Genomic DNA, 17,899 nt, shown 5'->3' with positions numbered 1-17,899 from the left:
AAATTAATTACCTTAATTTTTATTTGCGCTTTTAAATAAAGAATTATACAAAAAATCCTTAAAATTTGATGCAGATTGTAAATCTACCTGTTACATTAAAATTCTTTCCATCTTACATAGTCTAGTGTTCAAATAAAACTTTTGGACAAACTTGATATGGAATTAGCCACAACAGTCCAGATGTGGATTCTTTAAGGAAATTAGGATCAGTGAATCATCAAAATTATTTTTATAAAAATCCGCCAAAATCATAAAAAATCTAAAATAATTAAATAAAAATAAAAGTTAAAAGTGATCATTGGTCAATCTAAATTTTTATAATTTGTGGGATTTGTTTAGCTTCCATTTAATGGAGGTTGTCATCCTTGATAATTTTTTAGTTTTTTTAATCACCCTTAATTAATTTTGCTTTGATGCTAAATTAAAAATAGTGTATCCTACGGGGAAAATGGACTGTTTATTACACTAGTCCCTAAAGTTTTATTCTTATTTGTTGGCTTCTTAACTTTAGGGACTTAAGTGAATTTCGATTGGTAGGATCATTAAATTGAGTGTTTAAAAGGGGTAATTTTGTGTATTATCATTGGGGATGTACATCAATTTATCGGCCATTGTCTTATCCCTTTAGATCCCTGACAAAAATCTTCAAATGTTAACAAGGTATTGAGGCATAATGACCAAAGAGTTTAATCTTGACTGGAAGATTCCAGTTCCCCCGGAGTTGCTTTCCGGCTCGGAATTTGACAGGTAAGGGTATTTCAAACTGGCCACCGTTTAAATTTATGTCAGATATATACTGGTTGATTAGATATAGTTTATCTAGATGCTCCACCTGACCACAAAATTCGTCAAACTTAAAAGAAAATTTATTTATGTTTGTTATCCTTATACTAAAGTAACAGGATGTTTGTGTGTCTGTCTGTGTATCTGTGTGTCTGTGTGTTTGTTTGTACCGAAGGATCTCGCTAACCGCTGAACCGATCGGGTTCTCCTTAACAGGTTAGATTCTCATATGTCCCGGGAAGGTTTATAACTATTTTGGGGGAGGGTACCACCACCCTCCCTAGAGAAATTAAATTTTTTTAAAATTTCTCAATTTTAGAAAGAGAGTTCAACGAAAAACAAACGTCAAACGTAATTTTTTTTTACTTTTTCTTTTAAAATCTAAAATAAGAAATTGAATTATTAAATTCGACTCTCTCCTCCTCAAATGCCCCTAGAGGCCTCTAGGGGCGTAGCCGCTAGTAATATATAATTCATTCCAGTATTACAAGCGACCAAATATTTTGATATAAATTGCCCAAGAAAAGATTTATCCGAAGTGATGTGGCTATTTATAGCTGACTCATTATGCGAACCATAATCTATCCACATTTCTTGTTCTTCCTTTGTTATCCTATTGGCTGATTTTGATACTGTATCTCTAAACTAGCGGTTACGCCCCTAGAGGCCTATATTGGCATTTAAATGTATTTTTTAAATTTTAAATATCTAATTTGAGAAATAATTTGTCTATGTTATCGGCTGTTAAATTCACGCTTCTACGCAGCGCGACTACGCTAGCGACACTATGCGGCGGAAATATTTAATTTTTTTTTCTCGATTTTATTGTGATTTCTCTTGGGAGGGAGGTGGTACCCTCCAAAATAGTTAAAAACCTTCCCGGGACATATGAGAATCTACCCTGTTAAGGAGAACCCAATTGGTTCAGCAGTTAGCGAGATTCTTCGGTACAGACACACAGATAGACAGACACACAGACAAACACCCTGTTACTTTAGTATAAGGATTAATCTCTATTACTGGTTGTGATCTCTGTCAGGAAAAAAAAAATTTCTGTTATACCTTGAAGATAGACCTTGAAGTTGCGCTTTTTATTCGTTGGCTTAAAAACTTTGGCGAAAATTTTAAAGCATTGTTTGATTTTACAATCTAGCTGTGTCCAAACTTATCTACCACAAATTATAATGTCAAAAAGGCATAATTTTGTTTGTTATAATTGAGGCTATAAAAATACATCAATTTATCGTCCATCATTGTACACCGAAAGATCCCCGCTTAGCGCTATTTACTCCAAGCCCCCCCCTCCCCTCCAAGTGAAAGACTAAATTTTTGCAAACTAAAGGGTCAATAAAGAATCAGGTAGAAAGTTGTCTTTTATATAATTAAAGATATATTTAATCTTTATGCTAGTTAAAAAGATTCGATGTTACATATATTGTTAATCTGAACTCATAAGGTTTCTTTTCTAATTGAAACTTGTAAAATGAACACGGTTACAGTGCATTTTTTAAAAAAATTACAGATGCGAAGCTAACTTTTAATTGACCAGGGTTCGGAAGCCGCGCTATCAGCCGCGCGGCTGCGGCTGCGGCTGAATCCTAATTTGCGGCTTCGGCTGCGGCTGATGTGGCTGAGGCTTATAGTTATGGAAGTGGCTGAGAGTGGCTGAGGCTTAGTGCGGCTGAGAGTGGCTGCGGCTGAGGCTTAATAAGAATTGGGGTGGCTGAGGCTTACAGTGGCTGAATTGGAATTTTGTGGCTGAGGCTTCGAGCGGCTGAGGCTTACAGTGGCTGAGGGTGGCTGAGGCTTACAGTGGCTGAAGGATTTGTGGCTGAGGCTGCGGCTTACTGAAAGCCGCGCGGCTCATAGCGGCTGCGGCTTACAGTGGCTGATTGGAAAATTAAGCCGCGCGGCTGAGTGAGGCTGAGGCTGAGAGTGGCTGATAACATAATTAAGCCTCGCGGCTGATTCTGAGGCTGCGGCTTACTGAAAGCCGTGCGGCTGAGGCTGTGGCTGAATTAAATTCAGCCGCGCAGCTGAATGCGGCTGCGGCTGAATACAATATTAAGCCTTGCGGCTGATCTTATGGCTGATTACAAAATAAGCTTTGCAGCTGAGGCTTCGGCTAAATTGGATTTTTTAAATGCATTCTAGGACATTTTTTGGAGAGTTGAGGGTGGTTAGGGGTTGTGAGAATAGGAGTGGAGGGAAGAGGGTGGAGGACAGCAGGATTTTTTCAAATGTTTGATTCAGAATTAGTACCTAAATTTTATACTGGTACCCAAAGTTTTATACTGGTACACAAAGTTTATTCTGGTACCCAAAGTTTTATTCTAGTACCCAAAGTTTTATACTGGTACCCAAAATTATATACTAGTACTCAAATTTTATTCTGGTACCCAAAGTTTTATTCTAGTACCCAAAGTTTTATACTGGTACCCAAAGTTTTATACTGGTACCCAAAGTTTATTCTAGTACCCAAAGTTTTATACTGGTACACAAAGTTTATTCTGGTACCCAAAGTTTTATTCTAGTACCCAAAGTTTTATACTGGTACCCAAAATTATATACTAGTACTCAAATTTTATTCTGGTACCCAAAGTTTTATTCTAGTACCCAAAGTTTTATACTGGTACTCAAAGGTTTATACTGGTACCCAAAGTTTTAGTCTGGTACCCAAAGTTTTATAATGGTACCCAAAGTTTTAGACTAGTACTCAAATTTTATTCTGGTACCCAAAGTTTTATACTGGTACCAAAAGTTTTATACTAGAACCCAAAGTTTTATACTGGTACCCAAAGTTTTAAACTGGTACCCAAAGTTTTATACTGGTACTAAAAATTTATACTGGTACCCAAAGTTTTTTAATGGTACCCAAAGTTTTATACGAGAACCCAAAGTTTTATACTGGTACCCAAAGTTTTATACTGGTACCCAAAGTTTTAAACTGGTTACCAAAGTTTTATACTGGTACTAAAAATTTATACTGGTACCCAAAGTTCTATACAGTTACCCAAATTTTATACTGGTACCCAAAGTTTTATACTGGTACCCAAAGTTTTATACAGTTACCCAAATTTTATACTGGTACCCAAATTTTATACTGGTACCCAAAGTTTTATACTGGTACCCAAAGTTTTATACTGGTACCCAAAATTTTATACTAATACCTAAAATTTTGTTTTAATATTAGTACCCAAAGTTTTATACTGGTACCCAAATTTTATATTGGTACCCAAAGTTTTTACTGTAACCCAAATTTTATACTGGTACCCAAAATTTTATACTAATAGCCAAAAATTTATTCTGGTACCCAAAGTTTTATAATGGTACCCAAAGTTTCATACTGGTATCCAAAGTTTTATACTAATAGACAAAAATTTATTCTGATACCCAAAGTTTTATACTGGTACCCAAAGTTTTATACAAGTTTTTTAGCAGTAGGAGTTTATTTCAACATCTTTAGTTATGATGCAGTACAAAGCCTATCAACTCCCAGACGACGAGCCAATGCGCTACATGTTGAGCCACGGTCAAGGGTTTCTATGACATTAACTCAAGGTCCAACAACCCTGGATAACTAAGGGAAATTATATCTTTCCTTTGTGCCTGTTTATGAGCTGAGGAACTTTTCATGTTGCACACCTAGCACCTAGGAACCATTTAATGTCTTCAGTTATAACGCAGTGTCTGGGCGAAATTCGAACCTATTACATGATGCGCTACTTGTTGAACCTTGGGGAACCAATTCTTTCCTTTTCTGTATTAGTTTAAGTAACATCTATCTAGCAACCAACTTTTTTTTATTGAACTACCTGCCTGAATGGTAATGAGTTACGCCTGTTTATGAGCCAAGGAAATCCTCCTACTCGAACTTTACATGTTGCACACCTGCCATAGCAGCAGTAGGAACCATTTAATGTCTTCAGTTATAACGCAGTGTCTGGCCGAGATCCGAACCTATTACCTCCCTGATGACATGCAGATGCGCTTCTTGTTGAACCTTGGATCATTAAGGGGAACCAATTCTTTCCAATTTAAGTGACATCTATCCAGCAACCAACTACCTGCCAGAAAGTCCTATGGTAATGAGTTACACCTGTTTACGAGCCAAGGAAATCCTCATACTCTAACTTTACATGTTGCATACCTGGCATAGCTGCAGTAGGAACCATTTAACGTCTTCAGTTTTCACGCAGTGTCTGGCCAAGATTCGAACCTATTACCTACATGATGACAAGCAGATGCGCTACATGTTGAGCCAGGGTACGCAGGTTACATTTGTCTTAAAAATAATCGTCTTTAAAATGCTTATCATATGTACACTTAAAATAAATGTATTACTAACTTACCTCTTATGAAAAATGTTTTTTTTTACAAAAGTGCTTTTTATTACAATTATTCATGGGTATAATTTTTATGACAAACTTTTTATGTCACATAATCTTAATGACAAATGTAATTATGAAGTTATTAAAAAAAAAAAAAAAAAAATAGGTACTGGAAAAAGAAGAACTGAATTAAAATAATACTTTGGGGGGTAGGGTGATTTTTATTGGGTGGGGAGGGCCGGAGCGAGTAAATCCCATTTTTAATTTTGGGGTGATGTTTAATTTTTTTTCTAAGGCAATTTTTTTCTGGTAGTGTGATGGTACCCTCCCCCACAATAGTTGTAAACCTTCCCAGTACCTATAAGAAACTACCCTGAATAGGAGCACCATATAGGTTTAGTAGTTATCGAGATCCTGTAGTACAAACAGATAGACAAACAAACAGACAGACAAACAAACAGACATCATAATACTTAATGATCTAAAAATAAGACAAATTTTCATTTTGAAATATTGGAGCTCTGATAGCTTTTTGGTACGGTAACAGCTTTGTACCATCTATCATCCGGGTTCGAATCCCAGAAGAAAAAAAAATTTGGGGGGATGAAGGGTGACTTTTATTAATTTTTTATGGGAAAATAGGGGGGAGTTTGGTTGATTTTTTTTTTAAATTCAAAAACTTGGAAAAGGCAATTTAAAAAGTTTTCATTAGTTCAGTAGTTATCGAATTCTTAATCTACAGACAAAATAACTTAAAAGATTATTGGACCCGGCCAGCTGCTAGCAAGAATATGACTTCCCCTTTTTATTCTGTTTATTTCCCTTGCCCCCACCTCTCTTCTCCCTTCTCCCCGTCTGCTACATTCCAAACTAACACAACGAGTGTTTATTTCCCTTGCCCCCACTTCCCTTATCCCTTCTCCCCGTCTGCAATATTCAAAACATACATAACGAGTAGCGGCATTTCATGCGCAAGTCCCCAAACTCAGTCAGAAACTGCTAAATCCTTGCACATTCCCTTTAAGCCAGTCCCCAAAGTCTGAGACTCCTAAAAATTGAATATTTGATCCATTGTCCCCTCCCTTACTCCCTGTGCACTAACCCTTAGAACATAGGTGTAAAGCAATTGTATATTAAAATTTAGTTAATAATATTACAAATAAAGTAAGTTTACCTAGAAAAAATCTCCTCTAATCTTTTTTTACACATTATATCCACCCTCCTTTTATAATTTTTTTTCAACATGAGAGGAAAATAACTAAATATAAATGAGAGGAAACAAAAATTATTGTCTATTGTCCATAGCAGAATAAAAACTTTAATCACATTCAATTCTTGGTGGAATTGAACCAAGAACCTTTCCAACACACGACTGCCACACTAACCCCTAGACCAAAGGTGACAGAAATTTTGAAGAAAAATTTAGGTCTAAATATCACAATTATAATAAATTATTGGGTGCTAAATTTCATAGGTATAACTCTTATGTACATACTTTTAAAACCTGTTTTAATATGTAATGAGTTAAAGGATACTAGTGGCTGCGCCCCTAAAACCTCTAGGAATACTTAAGGGAAGCAAAAATAATTTATTTTGAGGGTCATCTTTTTTAGGGAGAGAAAAGATACATTTCCCCAAAAAAATTACAAACCTTCCCTGGATCAATAAGAAGCTTCACATTACCACTTTATATAATAGAACTAGCGGCTACGCCCCTAGAAGCCTCTAGGGGCACTTAAGTTAGGAGGGGGAAAAGTCCACCTTATCCCATATTAAATTTGAGTTTCAAAAGAATAAAAAAATATTTTTTTGGGGGGGGAGGGGGTGAAGACACCCTCCCCAAAAATAATTTAAAACCTTCCCATGACCTATAGGAAGCTTTACTGTAAAGGAGAACAATATCGGTTCAGCGGTTAGCGAGATCCTTCGGGACAGACAAAAAAATGCTTACTACTTTATATAATAGGATATGTGGATATATTAAAAAAAAGAAAATTTGTTAATAAAATTATGGACCTCATTTATTGGCCAGTTCATTTATATATCCCATAAGAGGGGAGAGATGGATTAAAGGGGGTGTATGGGGGTTATTGTTATTTTAGCCAGCTGAGATTATTTCTTTATCAGAGTACATGAAAATATGGACAACATCAAAGTAATAATATTTCGATTCATGTATTGCTTATAAATTCAGAAATTGTATAACATAATGATAAAGATAAAGAAACATTTTTTTTATAATAATTGCAGTTTTGAAAATAAAATCAATTTTAGTAAGCATCTTTGTAAAATAAACAAAATCGGATGATATATGATAATCATTTAACTATTTCAATCTATCGAGTACATAAAGTTTATGTAGATTTTTTTGCATATTATACAGGACAATTTATTGCATTTTACAGACCTTTATTAACCAACTTTAAAAAGTAAAATACATCGCTGTTTAAATTTTTTTTGTTAGAAAACATATTAGGATAATTTGTGTTCAAAATAAACACACACACACACCCTCCCCCCTCCCCAAATCTTAATTTAATTATTTTCATTAATTTAAAAATACTATGAAAAATGAAATATGTATAAATCTTTTTTTTGCATAACTTTTTCAGTGTCTCTCATCAACCACAAAGTATTAAATACATTTAAAATTGAAGAAATATCTAAGTAGGAGAAGCTTAATTATATAGAACAAGTATTGCGTACCTAAACGGAAAAATAATAGAGAAGCTACTATATAACTTGAGTATCACAAAAATTGATTGCCCCCTGTGAGGTTTGAACTCTTGGTCCCTAGTTTACAAGACGAGTGCTCTACCATTGAGCTAAATAGGCCACTTGTACAAGAAAAAAATTTAAGATAATACAAATTCATAGTGAATATTAAGTAAATTCTGAAAAATTTGTATCTTTTAAAAACAATAAAATTAGGCAAACGTCAGTAGGGCAGTTACCCTATAAATAGTATTCAATAATATTCATAAGTATCAACGTTCAAAAACGTATTGCTCCTGGTGAAATTCGAACTTATAACCTCGGCATAACAGTGTAGAAGAACCGTGCGCTAACTGATTGCGCCACTGGAGCTCTTACATTACAGGTTCAAACTTTTTGTAGTTGTTCGAGATGGTAGTTTCTATGTTGTAATTTTAAAAAAAAATTAAGATAAAATTTTTATAAAAGAATATAAAAAAATTTAAAAGTATAACATTTAAAAAAAATACATTTAAAAAAATTATTTTTGGGCGATGGAAATGTCTGACCCCCACCCCAAAATTAGCTCAAAACCATCCAATGTCAATATATATATAACTAGCGGCTACGCCCCTAGAGGCCTCTAGGGGGCACTTGAGGAAGAGAGAGTCAAATTTAATAACCCAATTTCTTATTTTAAATTTCTAAAGAAAAGTAAAAAAAAAATTTTTTTGGGGGGGGAGAATTTTTTTTTTGGGGGGGGGTTGCCTCCCCCCTCATTTTTAATTTTAGTTTTAAAAATTAAAATTTTTTTTTTTTTGAGGGGGGGGGGGATTTTTAATTTTTTGGGGGAGTTGGGGGTGTCCCACCCCCAAAAAAATAGTTATAAACCTTTCCAGGACCTATGAGAAGCTACCCTGTTAAGGAGAACCCGATCGGTTCAGCGGTTAGCGAGATCCTTCGGTACAGACACACAGATACACAGACACACAGACATCCTGTTACTTTAGTAAAAGGATTCCTGAGAAGGACAACATTGTCAGTTCAGTGGTTGCTGAGATCTTAAGCTTCAGACAGACAAAATTAAATGAAAATTAAGCCCCGCGGCTGAATTGACGGCTGAGGCTTGTACTAATTTAGCACCTGCGGCTGCGGCTGGGGCTTACAATATCTCAGCCGCGCGGCTGTGTCAAAGCTGCGGCTGAATTTAAAAAATTAAGCTGCGGCTGAGGCTGCGGCTTACAAATATCAAGCCGCGCGGCTGCGGCTGCGGCATAATCATAACTTTGCAGCTGCGGCTGAGGCTTTCTTGAAGCCGCGCGGCTGAGTGCGGCTGCGGCTTCAAATTATTAACAGCCGCGCGGCTGAGTGTGGCTGAGGCTTCCCCAACTATAAGCCGCGCGGCTGATTGCGGCTGAGGCTTAGAGGGGCGTTGGCTGAATGAGGCTTAGTGCGGCTGAGGCTTAATGTGGCTGAATTGGAGTTTTGTGGCTGAGGCTTACAGTGGCTGAGGCTTACAGTGGCTGAATGCGGCTGAGGCTTACAGTGGCTTATGTTTTCTTTAAGCCGCGCGGCTGCGACTAAGGCTGAGGCTTATTGGGTGGCTGAGGAAGCCGCGCGGCTGATTTTGAGGCTTCTCGTAAGCCGCGCGGCTGATGGTGGCTGAGGCTGAGGCTGCGGCTGCGGCTTCCGAACCCTGTAATTGACCCTGTATGCCCTTTTGACCGTCCCTCAATGTCAAATTGAATTAATTATTAGAGAGAGAGAGATGGATAGAGAGCGAAAGAGAGAGAGAGAGATAGATAGATAGATAGGAGAAAGAGAGAGAGAGAGATATATATATATATATAGAGAGAGAGAGAAAGAGATAGATAGGAGAGAGAGAGAGAGATAGATAGGAGAGAGAGAGAGAGATAGATAGATAGATAGGAGAGAGAGAGAGAGAAAGAGAGAGACAGAGAGAGAGAGAGAGAGAGAGAGAGAGAGAGAGAGAAAGAGAGAGAAAGTTACTATTTTTATAGCATTGTGACAAGTATATGGACAGATGGACATACAAGAATGAGGAGTCGCTGCACTACATAAATTCTTACTAATCTATAATACAAAGTAGCTTGATGTCTGTCTGTCCGTCCGTCTGAAGCTTAAGATCTCGGTAACCACTGAACCGATCGGATTCTACTCTTCAGGGTATATACCTATTGGTCCTGTGGTGGTTTTAAGCTATTTTCTTGGGGAGTGGGACACACCCAACCCCCCCAAAAACAAAAAAATCCCCCCCCATTTTTTTTTTTTTTTTTGCTGAAGATTTCCTTGGTCCTTTATGTTTTGTAGAAGATTTCCTTGGTCCTTTATGTTTTGTAGAAGATTTCCTTGGTCCTTTATGTTTTGAAGAAGATTTCCTTGGTCCTTTAACGAATTTCGCCTTAATTTTTTATCACCTCTTGGGGCAAAGCCCCTAGAGGCTAGGGGCGAAGCCGCTAGTGTAATTACAACGCACTATGAAAAGATTTTTATAAAATACTGCATTTTATAGGAATATATTAACAATTTAAGTAAGTTCATTTTAATTAACATCTTTATGAAATTTTAAATTAAACTTTAATTTCTAAATATTTGAACTTAATTTGTTAAAAATTAAATTTTAAAAGTCTTTTTTTTATATTGACATAAAATAACATTTAAATTAAACATAGATATCAATATAGTGTTTTAATAAATATACCTTTTTTTATAAAAGGATTGTTGCATGAAGTGCATTTGGAAAGTTTGATTGCAAGTATAAGTTACAAGAATACCATCTAACATGTATGATTTAGTATTATTTACAATAAATAGCAACTAATTAGGCACTATAAAAATAGTCATTCTGCTGATTTTTTGTGAAAACAGGACAGCCATGCATGTTGCATATATCCAAAAAATATGATTTTCAAGTCTTTTTATTTTTAAAACTACCTGGTATAAAGATATATGTCCTAAAGATATAAATTAAACTATTGAACAGAAAAAATATGCAGGTCACTAAACTCAAGTTGAAATGAACTTCGTGCAACTACCCCCTTAAACTAAACAATAGTTGATATTTTGTTATAATTTGAAATATTCGCCCGTCTGTCCGTCTGTCTCAAACGGCTTGGAGGAAACGTGAATTTCTGGTATTCAGAGCTGGATCTTTAAATCATTTCAATGGTGCGCTAAATCGGGGTGCGCACTATTGAAATGATTTAAAGATCCAGCTCAGAACTTCATAAAGAACTTTTTGTGAAGATTCACTTTACCAATCAGGAACCACTTTATAATTTACAAGGTCCGTCGGTCTGTCGGTTATGCTATATAAGACATACATGACATATTTTTTTTATCAAGGTTTTGTGATTTTCTATTTTCTGTATATTTCTTTTTATGGCTATTTATATGAACATCTGCTTTATAACTAACTTTGTTCGTTTGTATTACCATGATTTTTTTTGTGCTTTGCTACTTTTAAATGTAGTCATTCTTGTTGACATAATAGCTCAAATATTGATACTTTGGAGTTCTTCTCTTTTTTTTCAATTTTGAAAATTTGAGTACCCCCTCCCCCCCACCCCGACAACGAACAACTATTTTAGGTTTGGTTAGGTTATAGGCTAGGGAGCCGAGCGCTGCGGCTAGGCAGGCAAGGTGGCCGAGCGCTGCGGCTAGGCAGGCAAGGTGGCCGAGCACTGCGGCTAGGCAGGCTAGGGGGCCGAGCGCTGCGGCCAGAGTTGTCGGCGGGGGGGGGGGGGGATATTACCAATACTTTAATCAACTTAAGAATAATTTGGATCTAGTGCAGTTCACGGTGAAATGTTCCTGGTAAAGATTGACTCTAGGGGCGTGGTGACGATTCGGATACAAGTCCTTTACATGTCACCTTTGAACAAAATCTGCATTTTGAGCTGCAATGTAACGCGCTCAATCGCCTCGGGTATCAACACCCATCAGACAACCAACCCTTTGATTGCACGACCTTTGACTAAGAACTCCCAACTGTGCATGGTAATGAGTTGCGCCTGTTTTGGGCCAAGGCATTCCCCCTACTCTAACTATTTATGCAGCAGTAGGAACCACTTTTAACGTCTTTAGTATTTATAAGCCATGGTCGCTGGTAAAGATAATCTCCAAACATATATAAACGTTAAAGCCTGCTAACGGCCAAACGGTGGAATGTATAGATTAAGCTTGCACAAAATTTTTACCGACAAAAGAAAGCCTAAAATAATCTGGAATAGTAATTACTAAATAATGCACACTTATCTCGCCGTGCACATAGATACGATTTTTTTTCTTCATTGAGGCTTTCTCTGTACATCATTGGATCTTGGCTATGCCAGATAAATCATAGGACTCTTCTTATACCGCTTAAAACCATGCGTGGACATGACATATAAATAAGCTGTTTGGCAGCTAGCAGCCTTTAAACTTCATAGATTTTCGGAGATAATCGTTACCAGAAACCGTGAACTGCACTAGATCCAATAATTTATTTAAGATTTACTGAAGAGAAAGATTCCGGTATAGACCTAGAAGAAAGTTGTATTTTCAAGGTAATATAAATGGCTCGGCAGCTGTGCCCCAGCCGCGCATAAGCCTCAAATTTAGACCTGCTTGTATGCAATTAAGAAAAATTTCGAAAAGGTCGATGGCCTGTTTCAGAACAGGTTTAGACATCCAGCTGAATTTTAAGTTATGATGTGACAATTTCAATGAGGCTTACATGCGGCTTACGGGCGGCTGCCGAGCCCTGGTAGTATTTATTTTTTATAGCGCAGCTAATATATAATTATGGTATGTATGACTGTTTGTGCGTAAAGAAAAGAGTTTAAAATACAGTAATTGCACAGGCTAAATTATCTGTTAAGATTAATATACATAAAATTTTGGTAAATCAAATTTAAAATTTTTTCTTCATAAAATATTTTTTTTCATCTGATTTCATACAAAATTAATTTCCAGTCGTTTTTTGAGGCTTGTCTTTAAATTGTGATATTTTTTTGAGAGTTTTATTGTGACTGAAACTGAATTGAAAATGCGCAAAATTTTCGTGAAAACTTATCTTGTTTCATTAGACTTGTTTCCTAAGGGAGGCAGGGGACATTGTGCTGTTTATTACACTGTTCCATAAAGTTTTATAATAACGTTGTCTTATTCGTTGGCTTGACAACTTTTATTGAAGTTTGATTGGATAGTTCATTAAGTGAGTGTCGAAACGCTTCAATAATTAATTGTAATCTATATAAGGGGTATTTTAACGTTTCATCATTGGGGATGTACATCAATATATTGGCAATTGTCCTATCCCTTTAGATACCTGTGTTTCTTAGTTAAGAAATGTAATTTAGGAAATGTTTTTCTCCAGAAATTTTTATTAAACAAAACTAATTAAGTTTTTTTTTCTATTTTTAATTCATTTTAACCCTAATCTGTACTTTCCCGCACAGTCATACAGGGCTGCAACCCCTTCCCCCCCCCCCCAAAAAAAAAAGATTGCATGAGGATGGTGGAAAAGAGAAGAACTTTCATGGCTGCTTAAAAAGTTTCTTAAAGTTTCGTCTTGAATAGGGGGGTTAAATGTGGTTAGTACCTAGCTTAAGTAAGAGCGATTAAAATCATTTATTTCCCGATTAAAGTGAACCCTTTATCTAATTCTAAAGTTTCAGACTTAACTCTATCTTGATGAAGTAAGGTTTAACCCGGCGGGGCTTTTAACATATGCTTATTTTTAGGTTGATGACGATGGATTCTTTATCAACTGGAAAAGTAGTGGCCGAGAGGGCGATGTCATTGAAATGTCGCTGGTCAATGATATTAGGTAATATACATACATATTTGATGTACTGAAATTTAGTTTCCGAAAGTGTACCTAGCTACCGCGTCCTATCTCAATATTTGCTACTAGCTAAATAGCTTCAAACTTCAAAAAAAAATCAAAATTTTAAACATTAAAATTTTGAATGCTTAATGTATAAATCGTTTATACATTATATCGCTTTTCCCTTTGACCGGAGTAGCTGAAAATAGCGTTTGCAATGATTGGGTTATCTACTGTACAACTTTGGAAATTAGGAAAGATATAGGCAATCCATTTTCAGCACATCAAATATTTACGTTTCTATCTGCAATATTTTTTGTATTGGCATGGAATGAAATATTATTGAAATATTTCTAGGTATCAGATTGGGTGTAAAGTAATTTTTCCGGATCTACTGCAGTTCACGGTAAAATATTGCTGGTAACGAATATTGCCAAAAATCTATGAATTTTAAAGGCTGCTAGCTGCCAAACGGCTGAACGTACAGATCATACCCGCACACCATTTTAAGCGGTATAGGAAGGCCTACAAATAATCTGGAATAGCCAAGATCCAATGATGCACAGGGAAAGCTTCACTGAAGAAAAAACGCGTAAAATAGGCCTTTTTCGCGCATTTCTCTGCACTGCGAGATAATTATGCATTATTGATTTATGGCTATTCCAGATTATTTGTAGGCCTTCTTATGCCGCTTAAAACAGTGTGCGGGCATGATCTGTACGTTCAGCCGTTTGGCAGCTAGCAGCCTTTAAAATTCATAGATTTTTTGGCAATATTCGTTACCAGCAATATTTTACCGTGAGCTGCAGTAGATCCATTTTTCCTTTCAAACTTTTTTAATTCTATAAAATCTGGTGTTATGTATACGGTCTTATAGCTAAACGGTAATAGCTTACAAGTGGCGGGTTGAGTAATAACCCTCCCCCCCCCCCCTGATAACCTGATCTAAAGTAATAAATAAACTAACAAAAAAATTTCCCTTCCCCCCTATTTCAGATTTTTTTAAAAAAAGGAAGGGGAGGATTATCAGTGCTCAAGAGGGTACTTTGTGTGATAGCTTCATATAGGTCTAGGCTATTTCATTTTCAGATTAAAGTCTTAGGATGGTTTAAAGCTATTTTTCTAGCTCCTTTTGAATACAAAACCCCTAGATGCTAGAAACTCAGTTGCTAAAACTTTTATAAATAAATAGTTAAATGTTTATATATTTTGTTAAGGCCGGGAGCAAGTGCCACTGATCCTAAATTAAATGGACAACTTACGAGGTAAACCTAATTGTAGAGTTGAGTTTCTTTCATTTTTAATAACAAAATAGAGAAAAATCAAAATAATTATATTTTAATTTATCCAGAAAAGGAGGGTGAAATTTCATAAAATTTCCAACTGTTTTTTTCTCCAAAATGTACCTACCACTAAAGACATAATTTAACTTAACATATAGACAATATGGATATACCATCCAGAGGTGGGTTCTTAAAAAAACAAGGCAATGCTGAATCTATCTGCTATGGTAGCTAGATAACAAAATTTAAAGAAAAGTGTTCTTAGCATAAGATTTTAGTAAATTTTTTTATATGATTTTGGTCATCTAGCTACCTTAGCCGGTTCAGCGACTCAATTTTTTTTAGAATCTATCTCAGTTCCATACCTAGATAAATACAATATAATTTACGTCTCATGTAATATCATATTAACCTTTATCATATTTTATTTATTATTTCAATTATAATCACAAATACCGAAATTTTGTCATAAGAAATGGTTTACTGTTGAAGAAAATTAATACAAAAAGGTACGAAAACTACAAGGGGGTTATTATTTTCAAGTATTTTCTGTAAAGTTGTGTGTTGCCGTTTTGTCACATGTGCTAATTAAGTCAAACTGTTCTTAATCATGACCATTTCATATATATACTTGTGGTCGTAATAAAGAACAGTTTAACTTCATAAGCGCATTTTGACTAAGCAGTATCACACAACTTTGCGAAAAAATTATCATCTTTTTAAAAGCGAAGCTTTTCTATAATTAGGATCGGTCCGTCCGTACGTCCGTCCGAGATAGATAGCTTTTATTCGTTAATTAAGGCATGTTAGAATTGTCCTATTGATTTCAAACTTTGCATGATGATTTCTGTAGTAGTTAGGTACGAATTAGAAATCGTAGCAACTCTATAATCATTACCGGAATGTCCGTATGTCCATTTTAAACATGTTTATTTTTCTACTTTTTTAACAACAAATTTTTATGTGATCTAATTATCCGTTTGATCTGATTTTTGGTATATTGATTCCTAGGACAACAAAAAACAATATCATAAGCAAAGCAACTCTATAATCAAGGCCTAAAAATGTAAGTATGTCCATAAACATTATCCTGTATCATGCAGATTTTTTTAACAAATTTACTTACTATTTTACTTCGACTCTTATACTTTCATATTCTGATTATTCAGTTTAGACACTATACAAGTGTTAATGTCCGATTGTCCTACCGTTTCAGTGCTTCGCTTTTATGGATGTTGTCATCCTTGTTAAATTTCAAATAAATGAACTTAGCATTATAATAGGTAATGCATATTTAAATAAAATTATTTGTCGTACAGCAAGAATAAGATACAAGAATAAAATAACTTAACTATCCTACTTTTGGATAAAACTTTTCGGATATAGTCCCTTTCGTGGCAACGCACCTTAAGCGGCGTTTCTTCGTTTTTTCACCGTAGCTTTTCTCCTATTTCTAGCTCTTGCGGGGCCTATTGCCCAACCCTGTTGGGCAATCACCTAACACAATATAACTTAACTTAATATAACCTATCAAAAGCCATTTTAAAAATACAACGAATCGCCAAATTGCCACGAAAGGGACTATTTCCAACTTTTCTTGTCTTTTTTTCAGAAAGCATGGAGATGATTATCCATCCAAGTCATTTATAATCTGCTCTGCCTTGGATATGGTCAATATTAATGCTACTAATGTCGTCTGCAAGGATAAAGCCACTTGCGAAGGTATTGTCAATAAATCTTTTTCTCGTATTCATTCGAATCCGTTGGATAGGAACCGGTTCTCATCCATACGAAAAAACTATGTCTAGCATCGTATTATATCCAGTTTTCTACGAATATAGAAATGTACAATCATAAAATTAAAACCAGTTTTTTTAGCCGGTGCCTCCGGCACCTCGGGGCTAAAAAAACTAGTTTTAATCTTATAATTGTACATTCTAAATCTGCGGAAAGCTGTTTATAATACGATGCGAGAAATAACTATTTTTTCATTTGTCTTTCAGTTTATCTATCTAACGTTCTTTTTAAATGACTCAATGTCTATTTGTATCATCTTGCTTATATAATTTCGTTGAAGAGATCTTTATCTGCAGAACAAACTTTTTAAACCCCACTTTCCCTTAAAGAAGTTGTATCAACTTTTTTTTTTATAGCTAGCCGGTTCTTTTAGTAAGTAGTAGATGTAAAGTTTTTCATAGAATTCAGATATGCAATCGGTTTTTTTGTAGACCTCTTATTTTTTAAGTAATTTAAGTTTTTTAAAAAAATAATTAGGTCGGTTTTAAGGTACTAAAACGCAACAAAATAAAAGAAGAAAATGGCCAGTAAGAACAAAAATAGTAAGATCTTTAATTTGACACCTTACTTTTAAAATTCTGTTGAGTAATTATTGAAAAAATCTATTTTTTTAACCTCGGTTTAATAAAAACTTTAGACCTAAATATTTTCTCAAACAGACATAAAAAACATGGGTTCATATATACCTTTAGAATCAGAAAAATATTACGAATCCATTGTAAGCAAAATTGAAAAAAAGTAAAAAAATTAAAAATTAAACAAATGGCCAATTGTATTTTTTGTTCAGGCAACACTATCGTCTTCCCTTTTTTACCCCCTCTTTACCCCCTCTTTACCCCCTCTTTACCCCCTCTTTACCCACTTCCCATTTTTATACTCAATTGAAGAATTAAGACGTTGCCTGTACAATATAATATGATATTTTCATATAATTCCTTTTATTGTAGTTTATATACTATATTGTAAACTTTTTTTTTCAATTTTGCTTACAATGAATTCGTAATATTTTTCTGATTCTAAAGGTATATATGAACCCATATTTTTTTATCTGTGAAATAATAAAATTAAGTTCAAAGTTTTTATTCTCGTGGGTTTAAAAAATAGATTTTTTCAATAATTACCTGACAGAATTGAAAAAGTAAGGTGTCAAATTAAAGATCTTACTATTTTTGTTCATA

At 35.1% G+C, this 17,899-nt stretch overlaps 1 protein-coding gene across 1 annotated transcript in view; it reads left to right on the top strand.

Annotated features, from left to right (window-relative positions):
• The first annotated feature begins 636 nt into the window (after nt 1–636).
• Nucleotides 637–17,899, top strand: part of LOC145318535 (1-phosphatidylinositol 4,5-bisphosphate phosphodiesterase-like) — a 75,602-nt gene continuing 58,339 nt past the window's right edge. The window contains exons 1-5 of the mRNA XM_080159851.1: nt 637–747; nt 12,322–12,376; nt 13,556–13,641; nt 14,859–14,906; nt 16,537–16,646. Coding sequence (XP_080015977.1) covers nt 674–747; nt 12,322–12,376; nt 13,556–13,641; nt 14,859–14,906; nt 16,537–16,646 — 373 coding nt within the window. The 5' untranslated portion in view covers nt 637–673. The remainder of the gene's footprint in view (nt 748–12,321; nt 12,377–13,555; nt 13,642–14,858; nt 14,907–16,536; nt 16,647–17,899) is intronic.

The sequence above is a fragment of the Acartia tonsa genome, chromosome 5 (genome assembly GCF_053477335.1).
Source record: "Acartia tonsa isolate MP-2025a chromosome 5, ASM5347733v1, whole genome shotgun sequence".
Classification (NCBI taxonomy): domain Eukaryota; kingdom Metazoa; phylum Arthropoda; class Copepoda; order Calanoida; family Acartiidae; genus Acartia; species Acartia tonsa.
The sequence above is the reverse complement of the archived record's forward strand: the minus strand, read 5'-3'. Positions and strand labels throughout refer to the sequence as shown.